The sequence below is a fragment of the Astatotilapia calliptera genome, chromosome 4, assembly GCF_900246225.1.
Source record: "Astatotilapia calliptera chromosome 4, fAstCal1.2, whole genome shotgun sequence".
Lineage (NCBI taxonomy): Eukaryota > Metazoa > Chordata > Actinopteri > Cichliformes > Cichlidae > Astatotilapia > Astatotilapia calliptera.
In genome coordinates this window covers 8,534,598-8,558,668 of record NC_039305.1, presented here as the reverse complement: position 1 = coordinate 8,558,668, position 24,071 = coordinate 8,534,598, and the positions used below count along the sequence as shown (strand labels likewise).

General features: G+C 37.9%; 3 protein-coding genes across 4 annotated transcripts; 1 reads left to right on the top strand and 2 right to left on the bottom strand.

Annotated features, from left to right (window-relative positions):
- The first annotated feature begins 1,724 nt into the window (after positions 1 to 1,724).
- On the top strand, positions 1,725 to 6,353 carry ramp2 (receptor (G protein-coupled) activity modifying protein 2). Of its 2 annotated transcripts, XM_026164404.1 has the most exons (6): positions 1,725 to 1,916; positions 2,507 to 2,569; positions 2,659 to 2,691; positions 4,498 to 4,515; positions 4,683 to 4,812; positions 4,901 to 6,353. In XM_026164404.1, the coding sequence occupies exons 1-6, from the start codon at positions 1,856 to 1,858 to the stop codon at positions 5,148 to 5,150; spliced, it is 555 nt and encodes a 184-aa protein (XP_026020189.1). In that variant the 5' UTR covers positions 1,725 to 1,855; the 3' UTR covers positions 5,151 to 6,353. The 2 variants fall into 2 exon arrangements, with proteins under 2 accessions (XP_026020189.1, XP_026020190.1); XM_026164405.1 differs by lacking the exons at positions 1,725 to 1,916; positions 2,507 to 2,569; positions 2,659 to 2,691 and adding an exon at positions 3,104 to 4,266.
- A 7,878-nt stretch (positions 6,354 to 14,231) lies between these two features.
- apnl (actinoporin-like protein) lies at positions 14,232 to 16,096 on the bottom strand. Its single transcript, XM_026164402.1, has 3 exons — positions 15,821 to 16,096; positions 15,220 to 15,350; positions 14,232 to 15,115 (listed from the first exon to the last, which is right to left on the bottom strand). Exons 2-3 carry the CDS (start codon positions 15,321 to 15,323, stop codon positions 14,659 to 14,661), a joined length of 561 nt encoding a protein of 186 aa, XP_026020187.1. The 5' UTR covers positions 15,324 to 15,350; positions 15,821 to 16,096; the 3' UTR covers positions 14,232 to 14,658.
- Positions 16,097 to 16,494: 398 nt separating this feature from the next.
- Positions 16,495 to 18,794, bottom strand: LOC113020435 (bryoporin). Its single transcript, XM_026164403.1, has 3 exons — positions 18,602 to 18,794; positions 18,210 to 18,318; positions 16,495 to 17,211 (listed from the first exon to the last, which is right to left on the bottom strand). Exons 2-3 carry the CDS (start codon positions 18,311 to 18,313, stop codon positions 16,782 to 16,784), a joined length of 534 nt encoding a protein of 177 aa, XP_026020188.1. The 5' UTR covers positions 18,314 to 18,318; positions 18,602 to 18,794; the 3' UTR covers positions 16,495 to 16,781.
- Positions 18,795 to 24,071: the final 5,277 nt, after the last annotated feature.

The following is a 24,071-nucleotide window of genomic DNA, read 5'->3' as shown; positions in this document are numbered from 1 at the left end:
AATCACTTTAAATAGATCCAAATATTTACGTTCAATCAAATATAAAACAATTAGTGTGTGTACTTAATGCCAAATAAGAAGCTGAAAGTGCAGGCAATCGAGTAGTGGTTTGCTATAAATAAAAGTCCTTGAAAGTACTGCTTTGATAAATATGGTCGATGTTGTGTGTGCTCTCCACGGGAGGAATTTTAACACATCCCCTCAGGATATAACACAAAGAAAAAAGTAAAATACAAAGTATACAAATATATTTAAAAATATTTACCCTCAGGGTATTTTATTTATAGCTCCCATTTATTTCATTTTATAGTTTATTACTTGTAAGATATTACAAAAAAATCCCCAAAAGCAGACACAGTAATTATTCACCTGCAAGACACAAGATGGTGCTGTTTAGCTGTTTTTTTATTGGAAGGACGCCACATGAACTCATATGTACACATCAAAGTAGGATTAAGAGAAATGAAACTTTATATCGCCTTAACAGACCCGTTGTGTTTCTGTCTGATTGCTGTTGTCGTTGATCCCCTCTGTTCCCTGGCTGTGCTGTTTGTGGCACGCATGCCTGCTTATGATTTATGCATTCAGTGAGCATAAAGTATCTCAGATACAGTTTGTTTGCCATATCCACAGTGATATTTGAAGTAGCCACTGCCATGTTGATACTAAACTGTCAAACAAGCAAACACACAGAGGAAGATGAGCTTAGGACACTGTTATCAGCAGGAAGTTTTTAATTCTGTATCACGTAAACTGCGCGTGTTGATCTTGGCATCTCTATTTGGGATACATTTCTTCAGATATGCTGCAGGCTTTATGATCTGTGACAAAGCCTTGGAGATGAAAAGATTTACAAAGTAGCTAATAAAACAGAGACTTCGAAAGCCATTTGAAATAGCGAGTGACTGTAGAAGCATTCATTTTTGTAGAACACGTGTCAAAGTAAATGTTTACTTACATTTCAAATATGCTTCGTGCTCTACTTCGTTCACACTCCAAGTTCAATATTTAAGCTTCTATATGCTGGATTTTTAAAGTTCAGTCCATTACATGTAAAACAGTGGCCTCTTTTAACTGAAATGAAATGTGGAAGCAATTTTGGCCTCTGCTACTTGGATTTCTTCCAAGCCTAGCAGCTGAAAAAGAGTACTCATCCCTCAGTGACGCGCATCAATTTCATACTGGATATTCCAGCCACCTCTCTTTACCACAGAGGTTTATTGAGATAGATAGATATTCTTTACCCACGGTTAGTCAGTTGCTCCACAGTAATGAAATATGAATCTATAACCTAAAAAAATGTAGATTAACTGTAGATTCATTAAAACTTTGTCTGATATTTCTGAACAATAAGCTAAAAAAGTATCTCTTCTTTGTGATTTGCAACCCTGTGTGTTTCTCCTAAAAATAATTGACTTAAAACATTTACTTCTCTAAATCTTTATTTATGCAAGACATGAAAAGCGACTTGTCAGCAGCATGTATCCTGTCAGTCTAACATAACTTGCATTTGATCAGAAACTCCTGCAGCTGGAAACCATGTTTGCAATAAAATTCTGCTTGCAATGATAAATAAAGAGGCAGAAAGTGGGGAAGAGAAAAACAGGACAAAGTGTGGCCCCTGAAAACAGAGGGTGGGACAAACTAAGGAAATAGATGAAGAGAGAGAGAGATTGATAGTCCTGCACCAATGGGCCGCAATAGTCCTAACTTTATCAGAGGCTCTTTGCCCCATTTGGTGAGTCCGCCCCTACTAGGAAATGAGGGCTTCCTGTTGCTTTACACAGCCTTCCTGCAAAAGGTTGAGATATGTAATTCTTACCCATCAGGGAAGAGGAGAAGAACATTAGGCAAAATGACACTCACCAGATTCTTAGTTATGTATTTCAGAGTTTTTATGCCTTTTTTCATCTGGGGTAAGTAAAGGCTTTATGCTATCCTAATTTTTATTATTCTGACTTAATCTTTTAACTTTTCCAAGAACTCACCTCTCAGTAAGAATTCAAAGAAAACTTTTAGTAATTAGTAGATTTTAGTAAGGAGTTTAGTCAATGCCATGACTGAGTTTTACACTGAAACAGTTTGGATTAAGGGTCACAGAGTAATTATGATCAGCCCAAGACAACTGATTTGTCTTGGATCAGTTTTTTTTACTTTAGGAGGATATTTTTATGAATCTTGTTGCATTTTTTTTAAATGCAGTTGTCACGAGTCTTTAATAAATAAAATATTTCAGTCAATTACTTATTTATTTCACGCAATAAGACCGTGATCACATGGGATGAGCTTTTGAGTTGAACACATTAAGATTTCCCTAGAAAAGGGCTAGACAAAGGGAGGATGCACTCATTTGTTCATTCACCATGGCATGTTATTTCCTTTACTGCCCCAGTCAGGCCTGCAAACTACATATAGAAGATTATTTGCACGTATAAAATATTGTGGTGTTTTAAATCAACAGTTATATTCCAGTGTTCAGGTCTTTATTTTATTCCTCTTATTACAGCAAGCACAGCAGTGGTATGTCAAAGTGAAGAAAAGGTAACTGTGCGTCCGACAGTAACAGTAGGTAAGTACATTTACAGAAATAAGCAACAAACCAAGGAAGAAACAAAATTCATGCATGACTGCTCACTAACTGATACCCTTTCTTTGCAGAGTTTAACTCAACAGACAGGATGATGACTCTTAGTAAGTGCATACATTTTCTCTGTCACTTTATTATAGACTGACAGCTATACATCTATGTCTATATGTCCTAGATTTTGTATTTTTACAGTTCCAAATAGGGTTTATGTAATTGTGTCCTCTGAGGAATTGCTTTGGATTACATTTCTAAACTTATTTGCCTGGTCTGGAACTGACAAACCAGAAAAGCAGAACTCAGGGATCCTTTTTTCTGCCAAGATTTGTCCTTGTGTATTACCATAAGAATCCAAGACAAACTCCTGGGGAGGTCTCTACCAGTAAGGGGTCAACGTCAGTGGACATGAGGCCCGTAATGGTTTGGGGTTGGAGGTTAACTGAAACCTCATCACGAGCAGCCCCCACCTGGCTCGACTTCCTAAATTTGTTCGTCATTCACCCCACGCAACGTCTGTGATCAACGCATGAACTCTGAGTTGTGAAACAACTAGAACATTGGAGCAGCGCCCCTTTCACTGTTCCTCATCCTGTGCCTTCCTTTTTTTCCTTTTTTCCCTGTATCCCCCGACTGTCCCCCTCCTCCCCCTGCCAGTGCTCTCAACTCTGAGCCCCCCACCCGCTGGAAAAAAAAAAGAGAACACATTTCCTGATGTCATTACTAAATCAAAAGGTTGCTTGGCAAACAGATGTTGTGAGAGGCCGAACATATGGATTTAGTGTCATAAATTAACAAGCTGGTTGTGAGAAACCCTAAACCATAGATTTCATTTTTAATTCAATCAGTGAAAGCACCTCTCTTGCACACAATTTTTTTTTTTTTAAGTGGTGAGTAGGGACAGTGAGAAACTATCTTCCAGATGTATCACACACATGAGCAAGATTTCCCGTACTTGTAGCGTTAATTACAGAATGTTTTCCTACTAGCATGCACGCGTAACGATAGTTGGCCCTTTAAACAGCTGGTCAACTCTGACAAACAACTCTTTCCAGGTTTGGTCAAATTAACCTAAATATGAAATCATGGCTGTCTGCAGAGCACACCCTGCAGAGTCATGATTACATCCACCCCGAAACGCTAAGTCCTAAATGTTTACTTATGTTTCCTATTTGGCAGAGGCAGCCCAAAAGGCAAATAAATCACATGCTGTGAGCTGGCCAGGCCTTCGACTGTGAGAAACTGAGACTAAAAAGCAGAACAAGAGTTAAAGAGTAAAGGGTTTTCAGATGTGAGTCCAGCCCCAGCTTGGGTGTGCTCCCTTTTATTTGGGAGAATGGAGAGGACAATCTTTGTTGCCTCCACCCCTTTAAAAGCGGAAGAAATTTTTAAAGAAACATGTGTTAGAGAGGGGGAGAGCTGCTGCCAAGGCGCAGGGCCATCAGACAGATCTTCGAAGAACATCTGGTAACCGCGGGTAACATTGTTTGGACATCTGGTAACCGAAGATTGCACTGCTTCTCTTCCATCCTGTCGGGTTTCCTGTTATGCCTCGCTGTGCGAAGTCTAAGAAGTTTTGGTTTTTTATACATGGTTATACGCTGGGGAAAACACACCTTTATTCATTTTTTCTGACATGAAGGGAGCACTTGGTTTCATAGGGTTATTCCTCTCCTTTCTCTTCGGTGAGTGTGTGGTCTCCCTTTTATATATGAAAGTGCCTGCCTCTGTGCTAGAGATGTGGAAAGAATTCATTATCTAAAGTAGACTAAAAATTCCCATGGTACTCCGATTTGCTTGGACAGATGCGTTTTTTAATGAACTGAATTAGGAAGGGCTTACATGGCAGATTTGGAGAGACTTACTGCTTCATGTACATGTTTTTAAGCTAAAAAGTGTTTTTTCTTCTCTTTCAGATGCCACTGGACAGTTTGGTAAGTGGCATAACCTTCTAAACATACATAATCATATATCTTCATATATAATTTGATAAAGGGAGTCTTGCAGAAGTTGTTTTATGTACAACTCATTTTTAAAGCCACTTTCTTTTTCCCTTTCCCCCCTTTTTTGTTGTTGTTGATTCTTCTCTTCTGCTCTGTAGTTTGTGAAGATGAGTCAGATGGAATGGGCTGCCTCTCCGACATGTTTGCTGTTTACTGTGTGCAAAGTTTTAAGCTTGCAATGGCATCACTGAACGAAACCGACTGGTGCGTTTGGAGTAAGGTAAACAGGTAAGTAGGGTGCATTTATATTTAAAATGAATGTTTTTTGTTTAAATGCCAATTTCTAATTTACTTTTCATGTTCTCCTTCTATTCAGTTGGTACAGCAACCTAAGCATGTGTACAGAAGACATATGTGACTTATACTTCATCCCATGGCCCAACCGTGTGGTGGAACAGACCTTTTTGGACATTCATTCCCTTTTTTTCAAGGATTGTCCCACAGATGAGCTAAGTGACCCACCACCTGCCATCATGTTTGCTTTGGTCATCACGCCCATCTGCCTGATCCCTGTCATGGTTAGCCTGGTGGTACTTAAGACCAAAAATGGGGATGGCAACTCCTGATAACCTAAAATCTCTGCTCAGCTATGTTCTCTCTTTTCCCCTAACCTTGTTTACAGACTGCTCATACACTTTCATCTCAGCAGAGACTGAATCTTTAGATCTTCTGCACTTCACAACTTAAATTAGCCACATAGACATAGTTGGCACTATCTCAGAGATAGTGTTCTGTGGCATCACAGCTGTTTCTCTTAGGTGACATACTTCTTAATACAGACAAACACCGTCAGAAACTATGTTCTGTACTATACTGTATCTCATTTACTGTGACAAAAATGTTTTGTTTTAAACCACTTGACACTAGAGTTGGCCGTTGCTTGAAGCATTGGTCATCTCTTGTTTGCTCACAGTATTTCATTTATACTGGAGAACCCAATATTTGTGATTAGCCTGACGAAAGCTCCGGAGCTTGTAAAAGTAGAAACAAAATTTGTATTGACACTTTGTTTTATGCAAGACACTCGGGCTGATGAAAGACAAGGTAAAGTTTATTACTGAGCTGCTTTTGCATTCATAGACAATGTTTTGTTAGTTTTTTTGCTGTTAAACTTTGAGCCTAAAAATATAAAATATATTTATGAAGACAGCATTTAGAAACTAAATGATTTTTAATTCTGAAAAGGAGAAAGATGTTCATATCTGATCTTTGACAAAGATCCTAAACACTCAATAGTGTGTATGTGTAGGGAGGAGAAGAAGTTAACCATATGCATGGATCTAGTTATTCAAGTCACAGCACACAAATTGTTCAAAGGGTCGAGGCCTGTTTTTATTAACTGTAAGTAATCTTCATACTCATGTGATGAGAAGCTGGTTAAAAGAAAATCGTATCTCCCTCCAGACAAAAGACATTTTAAGTTGCCTGCACAGAATTGTGACAAACACTGAACAATGACAAAAAGATAAAAGTCTTATCTTTAGCCCTGAATGACAATAAAGCCACTATAAGTGCTTTCAGATTTAGAACAAAAATGTGTATTTATATACTCTTATGTATTTCTGCTATTGTCAGGACTTCATGGACTTACTGTGAAAGTACATCCTGCCTGCTCTCATGCCATGAACTGTATGCATTTTTATTTTTTATATTTTAAACCAATAAATCTACAGTTGTATGCTTACTATGACTTGTAAATACAGTACCATTCTTGTGAAATTACCCTTTCACCTTTGCAGCTATTTGATTAAACACCCTTTTCCCTTGTGTGTAAGGCAGATGGTCTTGCTTTTTGCTCTAGTCAGTGTTTCACTGTCTCTTTAGTGATCAGTATATTGCAGTGCAGTTGCTGTGCTCTTCAAGTGCTGAGGTAGTGAAGGAAGCAGTGACAACAGTCATGTATCACGCCCTCATCTGGCACACAAAACACTACAGGGTGGGCCTGCATTTGTGTGTGCGTCTATGTGTGTGTGTTTGGCAGGACTGGGTGGGAAAATGTGTTTAGTGACCTTCTTCCTCTCTAGATGTCGGGTCATTCTCACCCTCCCCACCCCCTTCTGATCTCATCCAACTTTGCGTTACGTCTTATAGTTAGAGCCAGGAAATACATTTTCTGGTGCCATTGCGCAAGATGACACTCTGCAATCAACATCAGTCATGTTTTATCAATCACAAAATATTAACATACATTCTATACACAAAGGGCCAATAGTTGTACATGAGCTTTAAAATGTTTCAGGAAAGAAATTTTGCCCTCTGGTGGTTCTATTAAAAACTGACAAACAGACATAAACAAGTAAATTTTGAACACAGACACCACTATCAAAACAACACAAGAAAAAACAAAGAAAGGAAAAAAACACTGATTTTTTCATGAAAATACTTAAGCACAAAAGTCCTGTACACAGTGGAGCCTGTTAATAATCTTTTCTTCATCTCTACTATCACAGCAATCCAAGGCTTGACAGTATTTGGCTCTGTTAACCCATTGTTGGGTTTTTAATCCTTTGTTTCTGGAACAGCATGTTTTGGCAAATGGGCACAATTAAGTGCATGGAACTACATACAAGTGCACTAAAGGCACCACCTGCCCAATGATCAATATCATTGGGCAATGAAGCTGCTATTTAATGGCTTAAAACAGTAATAAAAATACCACAAACAAGCCAAACCATATAAACAAATAGATATATGTAGTGCTCGCAAGGTAATGTGAAGGGGACCAAATGGGAAAAAACAGTCATTGCTCAGAGCTCTGAATATATTTCTTTTACACATACAGAGGTTTAACACGCTCACCAGTGACACATCTAAAAAATGACCAATGCAGCTGCTCAGAAAACCCCTCCTTAAATAGGTGCAGGTCATACCACCACCAATAAAATTTAAAAGATTTCCCCTGACACAGTCCAGCTACAAAAGACAAATACTGTAGTTATTTTAACACAGCTCACATATATCTGACTACAAACACACCCCAGCTAAATAATATGCAAACTAACTAAATCAAACCAAATTGAAGATTCAGCCCGATCCCACCCTCAGCTCTCATCTGATGGTTTAACCCACTAGCAGTGGATAATTGGAGAACTCCTTTCAGGTGAGCATCATTAGGCCGTAATCGTGTGTGCACTCCATGAATCAGGCCTTCAGGAAGCTGACCTCAAAAAAGAGAGTGGTTAATGGGCTTCAAAACAAAAGCATAACAAAATCAAAACTTCCTGGAAGACATTGTGGGTGTCTCACTTTAGTAAGGGAGATGCTTCCCATCACATCAATAAAACAAAGAAAAATAGTGACATACTTCTGAATGTTTCTATTTTTAGAGGCATGTACATATTAAATATGTATCAACAACACATGTTCTCTGAGGGATCTGGGATTGGTTTGTAGTAGCGCCACGAACTATCATTTCAACAGGAATCGTTTCAAGTGTATGAGGTCAATAGTTTCTTCTCCAACCTCTTAGATATACCACAGTACTATTAGATAATATGCTGAGTATAAATCGGCTGATCCAAATGCATTTTCATAGGGACCCTGTTTTGAGTTGAAAAATTTAAGTAAAAAAAAATGCAATGATTTGATTGCAATATTTTAAGAAACATATTAGCTCATTTTGACTTTTCAAAAAGAGTTTACACTTAAAAAGGAACACTTGACCTAACTTAGCTAATAGGCTCATCTCTACCTTTCCTTTTGTTTCTAAAATTATTTAAAGAGTAGTTGTGAAACAGTTAACTAATCTGCAGAGAAACAGTTAATTTGAAGAGTTTCAGACAGCATTAGTAAGGTTATGAATACTCTTCTTATGATAATGGAGTCATCTCTATGCTTGTCGTGCTAGACCTCAGTGCAGTTTGATACAATCGATCACAATAGTTTACTGCAGAAATCGTAGTTGTAGTGGGTTGAATCATATGTATCGAATAGACTCTAATTTGTTAATGCGCATGAGGAGTGTTGTTCACACACTAAGATTAATTACGGAGTTCCACAAGGTTCTGTGCAGGGACCAATTCTATTTGTATTATACTTTCCTCGGCAGTACTATTAGAAGACACGGCATACATATTCATTGCTATGCAGAAGATACCCAGCTTTATCCATCCATGAAGCCAGAGGAAACACACAACAACTAGTTAAACTACAGGAATGTTTCAAAGACAAAAGACCTGGGTGACACTAATCTCTGCTTCTAAATTCAAATAAAACTTGACCTTAGAAATCATAGAAACATGGTGTCCAACCAGATACCTGCTCTGTATGGCATTACCTCAGCTCTAGGATATGTTCTTAAATATGCAAATTAAACAAATATGTAGAAGGACTGCCTTCTTGCATTTTGCGCAAAATGTCTAAAAATAGAAATATCCTATCCCTGAGTGATTCTGAAAACCTAGTTTATGCATTTATTACTTCTAGGCTGGATTGTTGCAATTCATTATTATCAGGGAGTTCTAAAGGCTCATTGAAAAGCCTTTAGTTGATACAGAATGCAGCATATACTGCCTTCAGACAACTGGTGTTGTGATTTGGCACTATATACAGTGCCAAATCACCAAATTTTTATATAGTGCCAAATCACCAAATATGTGATGTGGCACTATATAAAATTACCTGAATTGCACTGAAATCCCTAAATGGGATGGGACCATATGTTAATCTAAAACCTGTATATATCTTTCAGCACTGAAGGTGTCTTTCCAGATGTGTAAGCTACTAATTCCACCCCTATACATTCAGAAATTACTATACATATCTACCCATCTTTACTTCTGAGAAATTCTTCCTCTCTAAAATGCTCTTTTTATACCCAATCATGTTAGTCGCATGTGTCCAATTCACCTAATTAGCTGCAAGATGTTCCTCCAGCTGATTCTTTTTAGTACCATTTACTTTCCCAGAACTTTTTGCCATTGTTCCAACTTTCTCTAAACATGTTCCTGTACTTAAATGAAAAATTAGCTAATATTTTTTTTAATGAAATTGTAAAATCTCCCAGTTTAAACCAAGTTTTCTGTGTTCCATTGTGAATGAACTCTTGTTTTAAGATATTTTCAAATAATTACATTCTGATTGCATTTAGATTTTACAGAGCATAAAATGTAAACAGCCTTTTTATCAAACCTAACCTTGTTTTGGAATTAGTTTCTAGTTAAACTAATTCTCATAGAAAAGCCATGAACACACCAACATGTATTTCTGAAATAAACTTTTTAGAGCAAAAAAAAGATACACTGCCCCCCTCTCTCTCAGTAGGAGGGACCAGTGAGCCTCAGCTGTGCACCTGGTTGACGGTGTTGAGTTTTGGCTCTTTGTTAGGTGCTTCTGGATCATCTCACTATGGGAACCCATGACTGCAATACCCCAGTGATCTGGCAGTGTGGTTGGAATGAGGGCATGTTAGGGCATCTATCAACTGCTGCAGGCTTTCATATGTGCCCTTGATAGTGTGACTGGGGATTCATGTATGACTGATGAAAGGGAGAATCTTAAGTCAGCCTATATCAGGTTCTTGATCAATTAGTGATATTTAATTTGATTTATAGATGTCCTGATGCCTAATAAACTTTTTCTGCATGACACATGTTTTTTTCCCCACTTGCTAGATTATTGCCACACATACACACTGGAGTTTGTCCAGATTTGATGAAAATTAAAGATCGCACCCACTGATGCGAGTCATTCAGTGTGACATGAGTAATTACTTTGTTGTGTGAGAGCCAGGCAGCTGGTACTGCTGTGTCAGAGCTGACCCTTCAGCTGGCTGACACCATGCTGGCAGCAGATGACTGTACATTCAGCTAGGTTTGACATGAAAACGGCTGCTAGATCAGTCAGAATAAACTCAAAGAAATATGAAGCATGGATAACCTTGTTTCACTGCCAGCTGAAAATGAAAATGAAAAGAGCCAGAAACATCAGTTCTCCAGTGATGATGAAAAGGAGCAAGGCCTGCAGCAGCCTGCAGATCAACAGTTTGATGAGGAACCTGAGACATTTATCCCTGAAAAAGCAAATTATATATATATATGAACTGTAAACACACATTTTTTTTTCAGCTGATACTGCAAACTTGTGAGAAAACGCCTTCTTTGTTGTATCCAGCAGATACTGAACATTGTTCACTAAACCTGCTACTTTAATTGCCAATTTGCCCTGGGCAGAAACAATAAGTGTGCTTTTTATTCAAAACAGCTGGATATTGTGAGCAATTCTGAGCAAAAAAACAAACAGTCAAAAAACCAAGTGTTCAAGCAGGATAACCAATAATGAGCTGGGAATCATGGGAATGCTTCAGTGTGAAGGGAAGCCTGGTTTCACTTATTTTAACTATTTTTTTTCTGTGAGGTCATCACTACAAATATCCTTTCTTAATGCTTTTTGCATAAAAATATCAATTCTAGCTACTTTATGGAGCAATTTTATGTAGGGGTTATTGCATTGAAATTTTATTTTCTTAAAGGTATAAAAAGGAAAGTAGGTCGACTGACAGGATAAATTCAAGTTTAAATGAATATGCTTAGTGTTAATAAAAAAAAAAGCTGAACGTTTCAAATTCAAATCGCTATCCTTTTTTACAAGATTAAAAATATTTAGAGGATTCAAAGCATCAAGAATGATTTTGTTAATGTAAAACTTCTGAAAATAAAGAACACCTAAGTGTTTTCCTTCAGGCTATCGGTATTGTTACATGATACACATCTGTGTCACTCTACATGCTGAGAGATTCAAAAATAACAAACTAAAATGGTATGACAGTTCCCTGCCAGGAATAACATGACATTTGACCTTCATGTATCAGCTTAAAGGAATTATTAAGAGTTTGTGAAATATAAACCGCATAAATCTTTGAAAACAAAACAAACAAGCACGTCTGTGTAAGCCAACCTTCCCCCTTTTCCCCCACTCTTACAGAAACTGAACCTAACTGAGACTGAAGCCTGAAACTGAGCTCCAGAGTTGGGGCTGCAGGTGTTGGGTACCAGCCTGACACACATCAGGTCAGATGCACAGCAAACTATCAAAGTGTACCAGACACTGCTGGATGTCAAGACATGTTTGTAGCTGGTGGTAGGAGAAGGAGACACGGAGTAATCAGTTTCTGAAGGACACAAAGCCAGCTTTACCTCTTAAAACCAAGAATTTGAAATAGCTATTCATGGGACATATTATATTATGAATGTCGTATACAAACTGTAGAGTTTAGAAAAGGTTTTTACCCAAATACTTTCCCCCAGCTGTCTCTAAAATGCTTAGAGCAGGTAATTGTGTGAGATAATATATGTAGGAGGCCTCTAGATGGCAGTCTTTGAGAGCTTATTCTGTTGTTGACGATGCTGAAAAACTAACCTTTTTAAGTAGAAGCCTGTTTATTTTAAGGGGCAATAATATCTTTTATGCAGCTGATTATAACCTGGGTGATTTTTACACAGAGGTATAGGCCCACGGTCAAACTTTAGATCATGGAAATTTCTTTTGCACGACCAGATTGACAAATATATTTCTTAAACACTGTTGGCGATTAGAATCACTGTAAAACAAAATAAACTGGAAGCTGAAATTTAATATTAAGAATGAATTATCAAAAAATATGTTAAATAGACACAGGAAATAACAGGTGGAGATTATGGAAAGGAAGCCACTCCTTTCCAAAGCTTCATGTGTCTTCTTTTCTTTTTCTAAAAATAAAGTGAAAATTGATGAAAAATGTAGCCACTATATTAGTAGTGCCAGAAATGAATTCAATAATTATTATTTGTGATATAATAATGCAGAAAATGCTATTATAAAGTAAAAATGCTTCCTAAAAATGCAAATAAATAACAGTTTTTATATTTTCCCATGTTTTCCAATTTTATTTGAGTTGCTGTGTGCTTTAAAAATAATTTTCTCAACTTCCTGTAGTGTTTGTAACTAGAACCTTGCAGTCGTTTAAATGTGATCAGCTGATATATGTCTCATAAAAAGACATGTTGACTTTGCTCCTCTCGTGCTTTTATTCACTTCCCTTGCCTCTTAACATCCGGGAAGGATTGGAACAGAAGGTTTTATCAGAAAAGTAGTCAGATTCCCTCGTGTTTAGCATCTGTTTCAGTCCTCAAATGCTGAGCCTCTTATATTTATCTACCTAGAAAAAAAAATTCTCATATCTTTTCTTCCTTGCTTAAGGGTCTAATCTTGCACTGTTCTCCAAAGATTTTTTTCACTTCAAAATACAAATCGCATAATGCACAAAAGAATGCACAAAAGAATGCATTTGATATGAAATATCTGCAGGCGCAGGTGCGTATCCAGACTAAGAGATGCTCACCACAAAAGGGTGCAAACACATACTGTACATACTAATGTAGATGCAAATACTGGAGCACACTTACACAAACACATGCAGTAAACAGTATGATGCAAATAATAAATGTGTACTTGTGTGCACAGGTATAGTAAATGCTAAGGAGAGATTGAAGAGGAAAATTTGAAAGGAATGTGCAGGCATTTGTCCTTAAGTTAATACCTAAAAAAAACACCTAAAAGTTTCTTGTTAGTGTTCCCATCTGTTTATAGGGACTGTTTCGTTTCTCCAGTGTCACTCAACAGTGCTTCAGGGATTGTGCTTAAACATGCTGAGGTTATGCCTCTTTTCTATGTTTGGCTTTTATGCAAATGCAAAGGTGACAGAGTGCAGAACCTTTGATCTGAGCTTCTTTGTGGTTTGAACTGTTAATACGGCGAAACCACCATAAATCTAATGGGAAAACAGAATCAGGAAGGCAGTATTGAGATTGTAGACGGAATAAGCAGAACCTATAATAACCTCATACAAGATGTGAATTAAGAGGAGATATTGTGCCTTCTTTGTGACAAGCTCACAGGGAAATTTCCCTAAGGTTAATGACTGTCTCTTCAAAGAATTGGCTGTGCCATTACTGGAAAATAAAATCTGATGACGACATTACACAACAAGATGGTAATTTCTACCCAATTAAATAGTTATAAGCTTTTAGTAAGTATCACAAGTTACAAAAATAGGGTCTTCACCCAAATCTCATCCAACTTGACAAGATGATAATCACAAGAAAGCAGATGTAAGTTATCTCAGGTTTACTGCTTCGTAAAGATTAAGTAATGAGCTTACATTACAAGTTATTACTGCAAATTAACAGTAAATGGACTGGTTCTAAAATAGCACTTTTCTACTCTACTTGACCATTCAAAGCACTTAACATGCCTCATTCACCCAGTCATACAGTATCTATCCCAAGGATACTTGGCATGCATACTGAATGATCTTTTGGCTAACCAGTAACGCAGACTTGCGTTGCATGTTTTTAGAGATATTGAATGCTTTGATTTTACAGAAAATTTTGTAATTTAGCCGTAACATAGCTAATAGCTATTACAATTTCATAAATAATACAATTGTTTTTCAAGTGATACCAAGACTTTGACGAAGTAGAATTCAGCCATGGGGGGAGGGGACACCCAAAAAGAAACAGGACCCTTTGTTTTTGTCTATATCAATCCCACTTCAGATTGATCCTTATGAAGCCTTTATAAATGCACAGCACATGGCGCATGCTTTGGAAATCTCATTTTTTAAACCCTTTGCATCTTCTAAACTCAGTCAACAGACAGTCATACACAAATAGCTTCAGAAAAAAGGTTTATTTTATTCCTCAGACTACAGTGTCAAGGTAAATACAGACAAGCTTTCAGCGTATTTCATTAAGCTATATGCCCTCATCCTCCGGTGAGTCATCCTTTGATTTCCATTTCTAAAGATTCCATTTTAAAACTGAATGCTATTGCAACAGAGAGAAGCTGTGATTATACAGTGTGTGCGTGTGTGTGTGTGTGTGTGTGATCGGGGGCTGGGAGGGTGGGGGGTGAATTTATAAACAAACTAAATTCATATCTTAAGCAGATTTACTGAAGGGTAATATCCAGGTATACAGACACATGTCAGCAACAATGCCTGCTGTATTAGAAACAGTCTACCAGGAAGAAGCAGAAGGCAGAGAATGAATTCTGCTGTCAGGAAACATGACAAAAATACTGGTATCAAGGGGCCCTTTAATATGCCTGCTGGCCCATGGGTGTAAGAAGCTTATCCCACACCTCTACCTTCATGATAGCCTTGCCTAGAGGACACATAGTGGCCCTGATATCTAGGCGGTTACCCATGTAATTGATTCCTGACCCAGTGGCTTCCTCCCTGACAAACCCATGTTCATGCTGATTCTTCTCGTAGTACATTTCTTTGTACAAATCCTTGTCACAGTTACGGCCCCTTTTATAGATGCCCACTGCAAACCAGTTCTTGTACAGGTTGTAGTCCCAGGGGACGGAGAACATGAGAGCCACAGTCTCAGCGAAGTCATTCTGTGACCTCTCGAAAAGGTCATAGGTCAGTACACCAACAGCTCCTGTTGCTTTGCTGCTGGACTTGGTGAATGTGCAAACCTCTGTCTTTAGAGGGCGCACTGTAGGTTGCGGTGGGTTGTATGCATCCCCATTCTCAAGGTATACCCTAATTAGTACACAAATAGAAAAATGCATTCAACATTTTTTTTTTTTTTGGTCTTCTATGTATTTCATATAAGCCCGAAAAGTCACAACACGGGCTGGGCTTACCTGGGGTTAATAAGGCAGTAGCTGTTAGCGAGATTTGATATTTCGATGGTCACACTTCTCTTGCTGCTCACGTCAGCAGCTACAGCTTCAGCTGTCTCTGTCATGTTGCAGTGGCTGCGAGCTCTGTTGATCTAATAAAAAATAATTTAAATGTCAACCAGCTCATACCTGTAACATGGATGTTTATTTCCTCCTAACTGCAGTGAGAATCATAGGAATAAACTTATAACAATATAGAACTCAGGTTCGACCTCATCTCTGATGATGTACTCTAATATCATTACGCTGACCTTCAAAAGCACACATCGACTGTCACTGCGTAAAAATAGTGTATTTCACAGGCTAATGAGATTTTACAAGAGAACATAGAATTGCTGCAGTCTTTTAACAGAGTGTACCACTCCAGTGACAGTACTTTATAATTAGTACTACACAGTGATAAAGTTAGAGTGAAAATGAAAGAACATGATCACTCATTTTATCAACAGATACATTAAAGAAATCAAACAAAAGCCTCATCAAAGTTCTATATATCTTACAAATTATAAGAGCTAGGAGAGTCATTGTTCTAAATGTATTTTCCCTAAATGAAGTGACTTACCTGCTGAGAAGCGTTGTTAGTACTTGAAGTCCAAAAACAGTAAAAGTTGCTGGTTGGTTTTCCTTTTTTTGTCTTTTTCTTCTTTTTCTTTTTTTCCCCCCCAAGGATATATTAATCACTCAGAAAACCCTCCCAATTGAAGTACAACCCTGCTTAAATACAGGATAGCACACCCTCTTTCCAAACACACGACCCACACGAAAAGAAGACTATGAGAACAAATATTACTCTTTTCCCCTGTGGGATGAAACAGCCACACCCTAGCCTGTGGCTAAATTGAACAGTTTCCAACAATTTCCCATTGGATCCCAACCACTGAGGTGAGCCCTTCAAGACTATAATAACAAGACATGAATGTGTTTTGGGACTGTCATTCCTCTTGTATTGTGAAACAGTAAAAAAAGCAGATCAAACAAGTTGGGACAGACATTTCTGGAGCGATACTTTGCTTAGTATCTTGCTGAAACTCTTGCATTCCAAATACCACACAATCAAGCAAGATGGAGAGTCTAACAGCGAAGGAAGAACAATATTGTTTTTGTAGAAATTAAAAAAACATCTTCCATCTGTTGTTGCTCATTAGAATTGGACGGATCCAGATAAGAGATTAAAAAATGATTACAGTTCATCAGTAATAATGAAAGCATATGAATGAAAACATATCCCACTCAAAGTAGCACAAGCATTGGGTCTGAATGCTTTATTACCATAATAAACGAAAATAGAGTATTCCGTGTACATGAGCCCAAGAGCTAAGCTAATGGAGAATCAATGAGGTGGCTGTCAGATATTGATATCTTTCAGCAGACACAAAATACAGATGACAGCAAAATCAGTCTTCCTCTTCTCCTAAATGTTTTTTTTTTAGGATGACAAGAGTCGTCAAATCAAATGAAGTTTATTTTTCTGCGACTAGAAAAACAAGAAAACACAGAAAAGCAGAACACCAGTAGACTGCACACTAATGACCCATTTTATCATAGAGCTCCACTTTAACCATGGCTTTTCCAACAGTAGACATTGTGGCCCTCAGGTCAACATATGTTGCCTTGTACTCCAGCCCACAGCCATTTGCCTCAGAGCGGGTGAAGTTGCTGAGATCCTTCCCATCATACATCCGGTCATACAGCTGTTTGTCACAAGCACGGGATTGCTCAAACACACCCATGGCCAGCTGGTTCTTATACAGGTTGTGGTCAAAAGGCACAGAGAACATGATCGCCATGCGCTCGGAGCAAACCCGGCTCTGCATATGGAACAAATCGTAGGTTAGAATGCCGACGGCACCCGTGGCAGTGTTGTCATCCTTGGTGAAGGAGCACACTTCTGTCTTGGTGGTACGAATCGTGGGCTGGGGCGGGTGTTGACAGAAGCCACTTTTCATGTACACCCTATTAGAGCAAGAGATAAATCCTTACCGTCACTACTAATCAGTTAACAACTTTTATGTCACACTTCTCATACTTTTGATGAAAAAACACACTTTTGTAACTTTTGTGGAGATTGTCAATTTACTTTTTGAGTGTTGGGCTTTCCAGGGTGAAACATCTTATGCTGATGGATGGAGTGTGACTGGGAGTACTACTGTGGACTTCTAAGCAACAGTGAGTGTACCTGCATGCGATGTGCAATGAGGCAGTGTGTGTCACTGCATGATGGATAGGTGGATGTTCTCAGCAAAGTAATGTCACACATGAAAACCAGCCATCCAAAATATGGCCTGTCTTCCCACAGCTAGATAAATGTAGAAGGATGGCACAGATTCCAATAGACATGAATTGTTTATATTTATTTTGTTGCTGTGTTTTATTAATTTTTTTCTCCTTTTTGTGGTCGGAGGGGGGGAAATCCATATTACATTGTTGAGAAATACAGTAGGTGGCTATATAAAACTAATATTTTATTAATGTTATAATAGATGGTGCACTGCATTTTGCTTGCAGTGCCATTGAGCCCTCCTTGTGAAATTTAGGTTTATGAATTATTAGAAAGAACACAAGGTGGAGATTGTGGTGACCCCCAAATTATACATGGCTGTTATGCAAAAGAAAATAATAATTACATATATGTAACTTAGTTATGCTTTTTTTTTTTTTTTAATAACAGTGATTCACAAACACTAGGCAGCCAAACCTAATTATGAATTGCAGGACATGTCACTTGTTGTTGCTTTTAAGAGCTTAGAAGCAGCATTTTAGTGAACTTAATGTATAATGTTGTGAAGTTTCCATTGTTCATCACAATGTTTTTCCTGCAATGTCATTCATTGATTTATGTTTTATGAAGTAAACATTCAGCCATTCAGGTCTGGCCCTAAATGCTATCCATTTATTTTCTCAATTAATCAGTTTTACAAGTGTTAAACTGACAAAGACATTTGCAGACTTACTTGGGGTTAATGAGGCAGTAGCTACCGCTGACATTGGTTATTTCTATAGTGCAGTTTCTGTTGGTGGTGAGAGTGGCTGACACAGCCTCAGCTGTTTCTGGCATCTTGACTGCAAGAGAAGCAGGATTGAAAGCTTAGAACAATACCCACTGACAGTTCACCAGCTAGCAGCAACACATTTAATTGCTGAAAAGATTAATTACCTCCAAAAAGCTGGTTTATATCTCTCCTCAAATATAATATTCTCATAAGAATTAACTTAACATGACGTAGGCGTGTTTGAAAACGAGTATACCTTAAGTATACGAGAACAAGAGAAACGTTGTTTTTACAGATGATAACCAAGACAGAAATAAGTTCGAGTCCTATTATAAGTAAGCATAATTAGGTACCTTTTAGAGAAAAATATGTGCGTTGTGCCAGACAGCAGCGTCAACTTCTTTTTCTCAGGTCTTGCAGAGAGCGTCTCCCTTGTGTGATTACACCTCCACAGTGCTTGTGCTAACACAAGCACAGGCGTGTCCATCGTGAAACAAAAGTACCCCATCCACTGTGAGAAATCATATCTCACAAAGAAGCAAGCACCTAATATTACATGATCACAAGATTTAGCAGTAATCTCTACTTTTACTCAGGGGAATAAAAACATTACTGTGCAAATTTTTTACTACATGGTTAGCATCAAATTTCCAATAAGGTTGTTATTATGCAGCATATTTTAGCAAAATCATACAAAATTACTCCTCTGCAGTTTAAAATTTATCTCACATGTTATTTTCTATGTCAATACTTACTAGATTTAGTGAAAAAAATTGTATTTTAGAATTTCTAGTCTTCCCCATCTTTTATGAGTCCATTTCCATCCCCAAAAATGAATTTAGTAAAACTATTCAAAGCTTGTGGAATATTTTTCATGTTCTGTCTTGCTTAGGCTGATGCTACAGTCACTGGGGATTACTCAACTGGCTGCTTGTTTTCACAAGTGATGACTCGTGATACATTCCTTTGGGAACCTCCAAACATCATTAGCAGTTTTTACACACTTTTTTAGCTCGTTTCACTAAATTCCCATCCAGACTGTGGAATAGAGGAGGAGTTAATTCCTTCTTTCCAGTACAGTAACTAGCAAAAACACTGCATTATGTAACAACACAACACAATACAGTACAGTGTTATATTTTTCCATAAGTTCACAAGGCACGGGGATCTTCCAGAATAAGTTTGTTTGGCGGTGTGTTCATTACTCCACCAAGCAGCTCGAGTAATATGGCAGCTGTTGTGTTCCATTTATCAGATGCCCGGCCCTTGATTTAAATGCTTCAGCTCCTGTGCTTGAAGTCACCAGATGGCACCAAACATGCATTTGCAAAAATACATTTGCACTACACACACTCTTCAAGTTAATGTTTGCTTTCTGATGATTAGCCAGTGACCGTGGCAGAAAATCGCTGACAAACATTAATATATTTAGCATATCCTTCAATGTCCCATGACAACAGCAGTGAAAAGAAAATAAGAAAGAAACAGTGGTCATATTATATACCTTACAATTCTAAAAATCTAAGAGAATACAATATTAATGAGTTTATATAACCAATCACAGTAACATGTTTGAAGTTCCCACACTGGACACTAGAATAACAAATAAACTCAAATTCATCCAAATTAAAGTAATATATTGTCACATGGCAGATTTATTATTAAATGACCACGATACATGGGAAACACTCTTCTGTGACCTCTCCTCTGCTGCCACCCTCAGGCCAGTCTCAATGTTTTAGATGAAACATTTGATCTTGAGTGTTGTTTTAGGAAGGAGTATGCACTTATTAGGAGTATGCATTTATTGGCCTCTTCATTTGTTACACTTTGTTGTATTTTAGGCATATTTAGTAATAAAATAATGGACATGGTCAGCAACAATACTGGTTTCAGATAGGCTGCGGCATTTAAATAATGCTCACTTGGGACTTAAAATATCCTCCACACTGCTACCACCAGTCTGAATGGCTGTTATAAGGGATAATGGCTTTCATGCGTTTATTCTTATTCTTGTTGTTTGCACAAAACCCTGCCCCTGCCATCCAAATGCTGCAGCAGCGATTGAAACTCATCAGCCTAGATAACTTTTTTTCAATCATCCACTCTCCAAATTTGATGAACTCTTGCAAACTGTACCCTCAGTTTCCCGTTCTTAGCTGACAGAAGTGCTGCTGCCCAAAATTAGGTGTGTTGTGCATTCAGAGATAGACTTCGGCTTACCTTGGTTGTAAAGAGTGGTTATTTGTGTGGCATTATCTTCCTATCAGATTAAAAAACAGACTGGCCTTTCTCCTCTGACAAGGCATTTTCACCCAGAGAATTGCTGCTCACTGGATATTTACCCTCTCTTTTTTTGCATCATTCTCTGTAAATCCTAGAAATGATTGTGCAGGAAAATCCCAGTTATAAGTAAATACTTATAAGTAAATATACAGCCCTAAGTACTGTCTCTTTTTAGCTACACTTTTGAGGCTAAAGGCAGAGATCTTTTATCCTGTATTATGACCTATTTTAGATCACATCCAGAGTAGGTCTGTAAAATTTAAACACACCGAGTTATCTTTCGGAGAATGGTTAATAAAAGGCAATTGGGGATGTGACAAAAGGCAGAACATTAGTAGTCGTGAGTTGCTGAGCCTTTGAAAGTCTTATGATGACAAAGATAAATGCACGCTGAAGACGAAGCCTTATTTGATTATAGCGGCTGCAGTCTCTCAGCCTCACGCCACACATGTTTTTGTCCATCCCTTACGTTCCTTCTTCACTCTGTTTTATGTTGGAAAAGTGACTGTCAGTGGACTGACGCTATTAATCATTTATTTTGGAGGATGATAGATAGCAGCAGAAGCCATCATTATCCAAAAATCTCAGCAGACACTGAACAAATACAGCATTTAATAGGTCCTCCTGAACATTATGTGTCCATCACTGCGCTTGTTTACTCTTCTACCATTCAGCCTTGATTAAAATGTAAAGTGAAATGTTATGTCAGCATGTTGTCACCAGTGAAGTTTTACTGCTCTGAAAATAGCTGAGCTATGAAACACAATCATGTACAGCGGTAAAGGTTGCGCCACAATCAACACCTTGTTGAAATTATATAGCTTAGTAGTACAGTAGCTACACCTCTACAATCAGCAACAACTGCAGTGGGAAGCTGGAAGAGTAAAATAGGAATAGGTCAGCCACACAAACAATATCACAATATTTATGGACTCAAATAAAGCGGGGATCATAACAAAAAGTGACTTTCAGTTTTTTATGTGATTTTAATGGGTGCCAAGCTAAGCCAACAGAAAACCACTGACGAAAGTGTTGAACACTGGAATAAAGAAAATGCATTAGAATAAAATAAAATACACAATTAAAAAATAACAACACAAAAAAGCATCAGATGACATCATGAATTGTTAAAAACTTTGGTTGGTGAACTGTTAGAGTTCTAATTCAGCTCAATTTAACTTTTTTTTATATAGCGCCAAATCAAACCAAATCACAACAGTTGCCTCAGGGTGGTTTATGTTGTAAGGTAAATACCTTATAATAATGATATTTGAGTATTGTGGCACTAATTATACCACTTTTGCTTCCTTTTTGTACCAGTGTACAATGCAGTATTTGGAAAACGTCAAGTAAACTGAGGTAAGTACAAAGTCTATTCAAAAGCATCAGTTCCTGTCGCATAACTGCTCCATTTTGTACTTATTTAGTGTTTATGAGGCAAACTGAGTGAAGTGCATGGCACAAAGGAGGCAACAAGCTGCAACAATTTCCTGTTCCCCAGCCCTCTATTTGGGTCAAAAGTGCAACAACCTGTGTGCCAGAGATGACAAGAACATTTCAACTGCAATGTAAATGTAATCATTTTAGACCTCCGTATGACTAAATCAAACAAAGACTGACTCGTGTCTTTTGACAGCAGGGGTACATTCAAGCTGAAAATGGTGTACAAGTTTTGCTGTAATTTCCATGTTTATATGTTTTTTCTCAAAATGCTCTGCATCTGTGTACAACATGTTTGGATCATAACTAGAAAACAAAGCTGTAGCTGCTGCGATATCACACATTGGGTTTTACTCTTAATTCTGAAGCTCAGTGCTGGGATTTTGGCCACTGTCCTGTTAAGTTTGTTTGAGCCGGAAGTTACCATGTCAAGTGCTGCTTGTTTTCTGCATCTTTTCACTTATTTTCTCTCCCTTTTTGTTTACTATTGCCATATTACACGTGGACTTGTAAATAATAAAAGATATAGATAAATAAATAAAGACAAGAAAATTGAATTAAAATAAAAATACAAACAAGAGGAGCCTATAGAGAGACTATATAGCTCATCTTGGAAAATTGAATTTGTTTAGATTAGATTAGATTAGATTAGATAGAACTTTATTAATCCCTCGGGTGGGTTCCTCTGGGAAATTCGATTTCCAAAAAGCACAGCACCGACAGAAGTTTCAGAGTTACAGAATATTATATATATATATATATATATATATATATATATATATATATATATATATATATATATATATATACACACACACACACACACACACACACACACACACACACACACACACACATATATAAATACAGAGACAATATAAATAAAATATACGAAGGGGATAAATAGAATAAATAGGAATAAAAAATAAAAATACAAGTGAATGAATTGCATATTTCGAGTATTGAGGTCTATTGCACTGTTGACTATTTACAAAAGTATTGCACAAAAGGTATTGCACAGTGAGGTGAAGAGGCACTACAGCTTAGTTGTTCCCCCTCCTTTGTCCTCCTGTTTCCCCTCCCTCTCCCCTCCAGAGAGGAGTTAAACAGTTTGATGGCGTGTGGGACAAAGGAGTTTTTAAGTCTGTTAGTTCTTGTCTTGGGGAGAAGCAACCTGTCACTGAACAGACTCTTCTGGTTGTTAATGGCCGTGTGCAGAGGATGCCCAGCATTGTTCATAATGTCCAGCAGTTTCTTTAGTGTCCTTTTCTCTGCCACTGTCACCAGAGTGTCCAGCTTCATGCCGACCACAGAGCTAGCCCTCCTGATCAGTTTCTCCAGCCTGGATGAGTCCCTCTTTGCTGTGCTGCTCCCCCAGCACACCACAGCATAGAAAAGTACTCCAGCAACCACTGACTGGTAAAACATCCTCAGGAGCTTCCTGCAGATGTTAAAAGACCTCAGCCTCCTGAGGAAGTACAGTCGGCTTTGGGCTTTTTTATACAGGTGCTCTGTGTTGCATGACCAGTCCAGTTTATTGTCCACCCACAGCCCGAGGTACTTGTACTTGTTTGGCACAACAGTCCATTCAGATGCTGATTCTGACTGCAAGACTTACCAGATATGACATTTAAAAGAAGATGAAGAAGATGTTGCTGTGTCTGCATGAGAGGGTGGCGTTCTAACTTATCAGCTTGTTAGCAAGTTGCCTCATAAGCTGTAAAGGTACATTGTTTAGACGCACATATCTGCTGACTGATGATGCAACAACATAAAACTCTTGGACGGGCACAGAGAAAGCAAAGCTCTTTGCCACATAGGCCAGCCAAAACAGTTACACTCATACCTCCAGCATCCAGAAATAGATGATTTATTTTGCATTAGAACTGTTAAGTTTTTAATTTTTTTAATTATTATTTTTTAATTAGTAATTTCAATTTACAAGTCTATGTGGATTGAGCAAAAGGCAACCTCTGAGGCTAAAAAAATTAAGGCTCCATGGACTAGCAGAAGTGCAGATCCTCTAATGGCCACTTGAGGATTCAAAAGGGAGTTAATTCCAGAAGAAGCACATGTTACAATGCCTAATTTTACAGT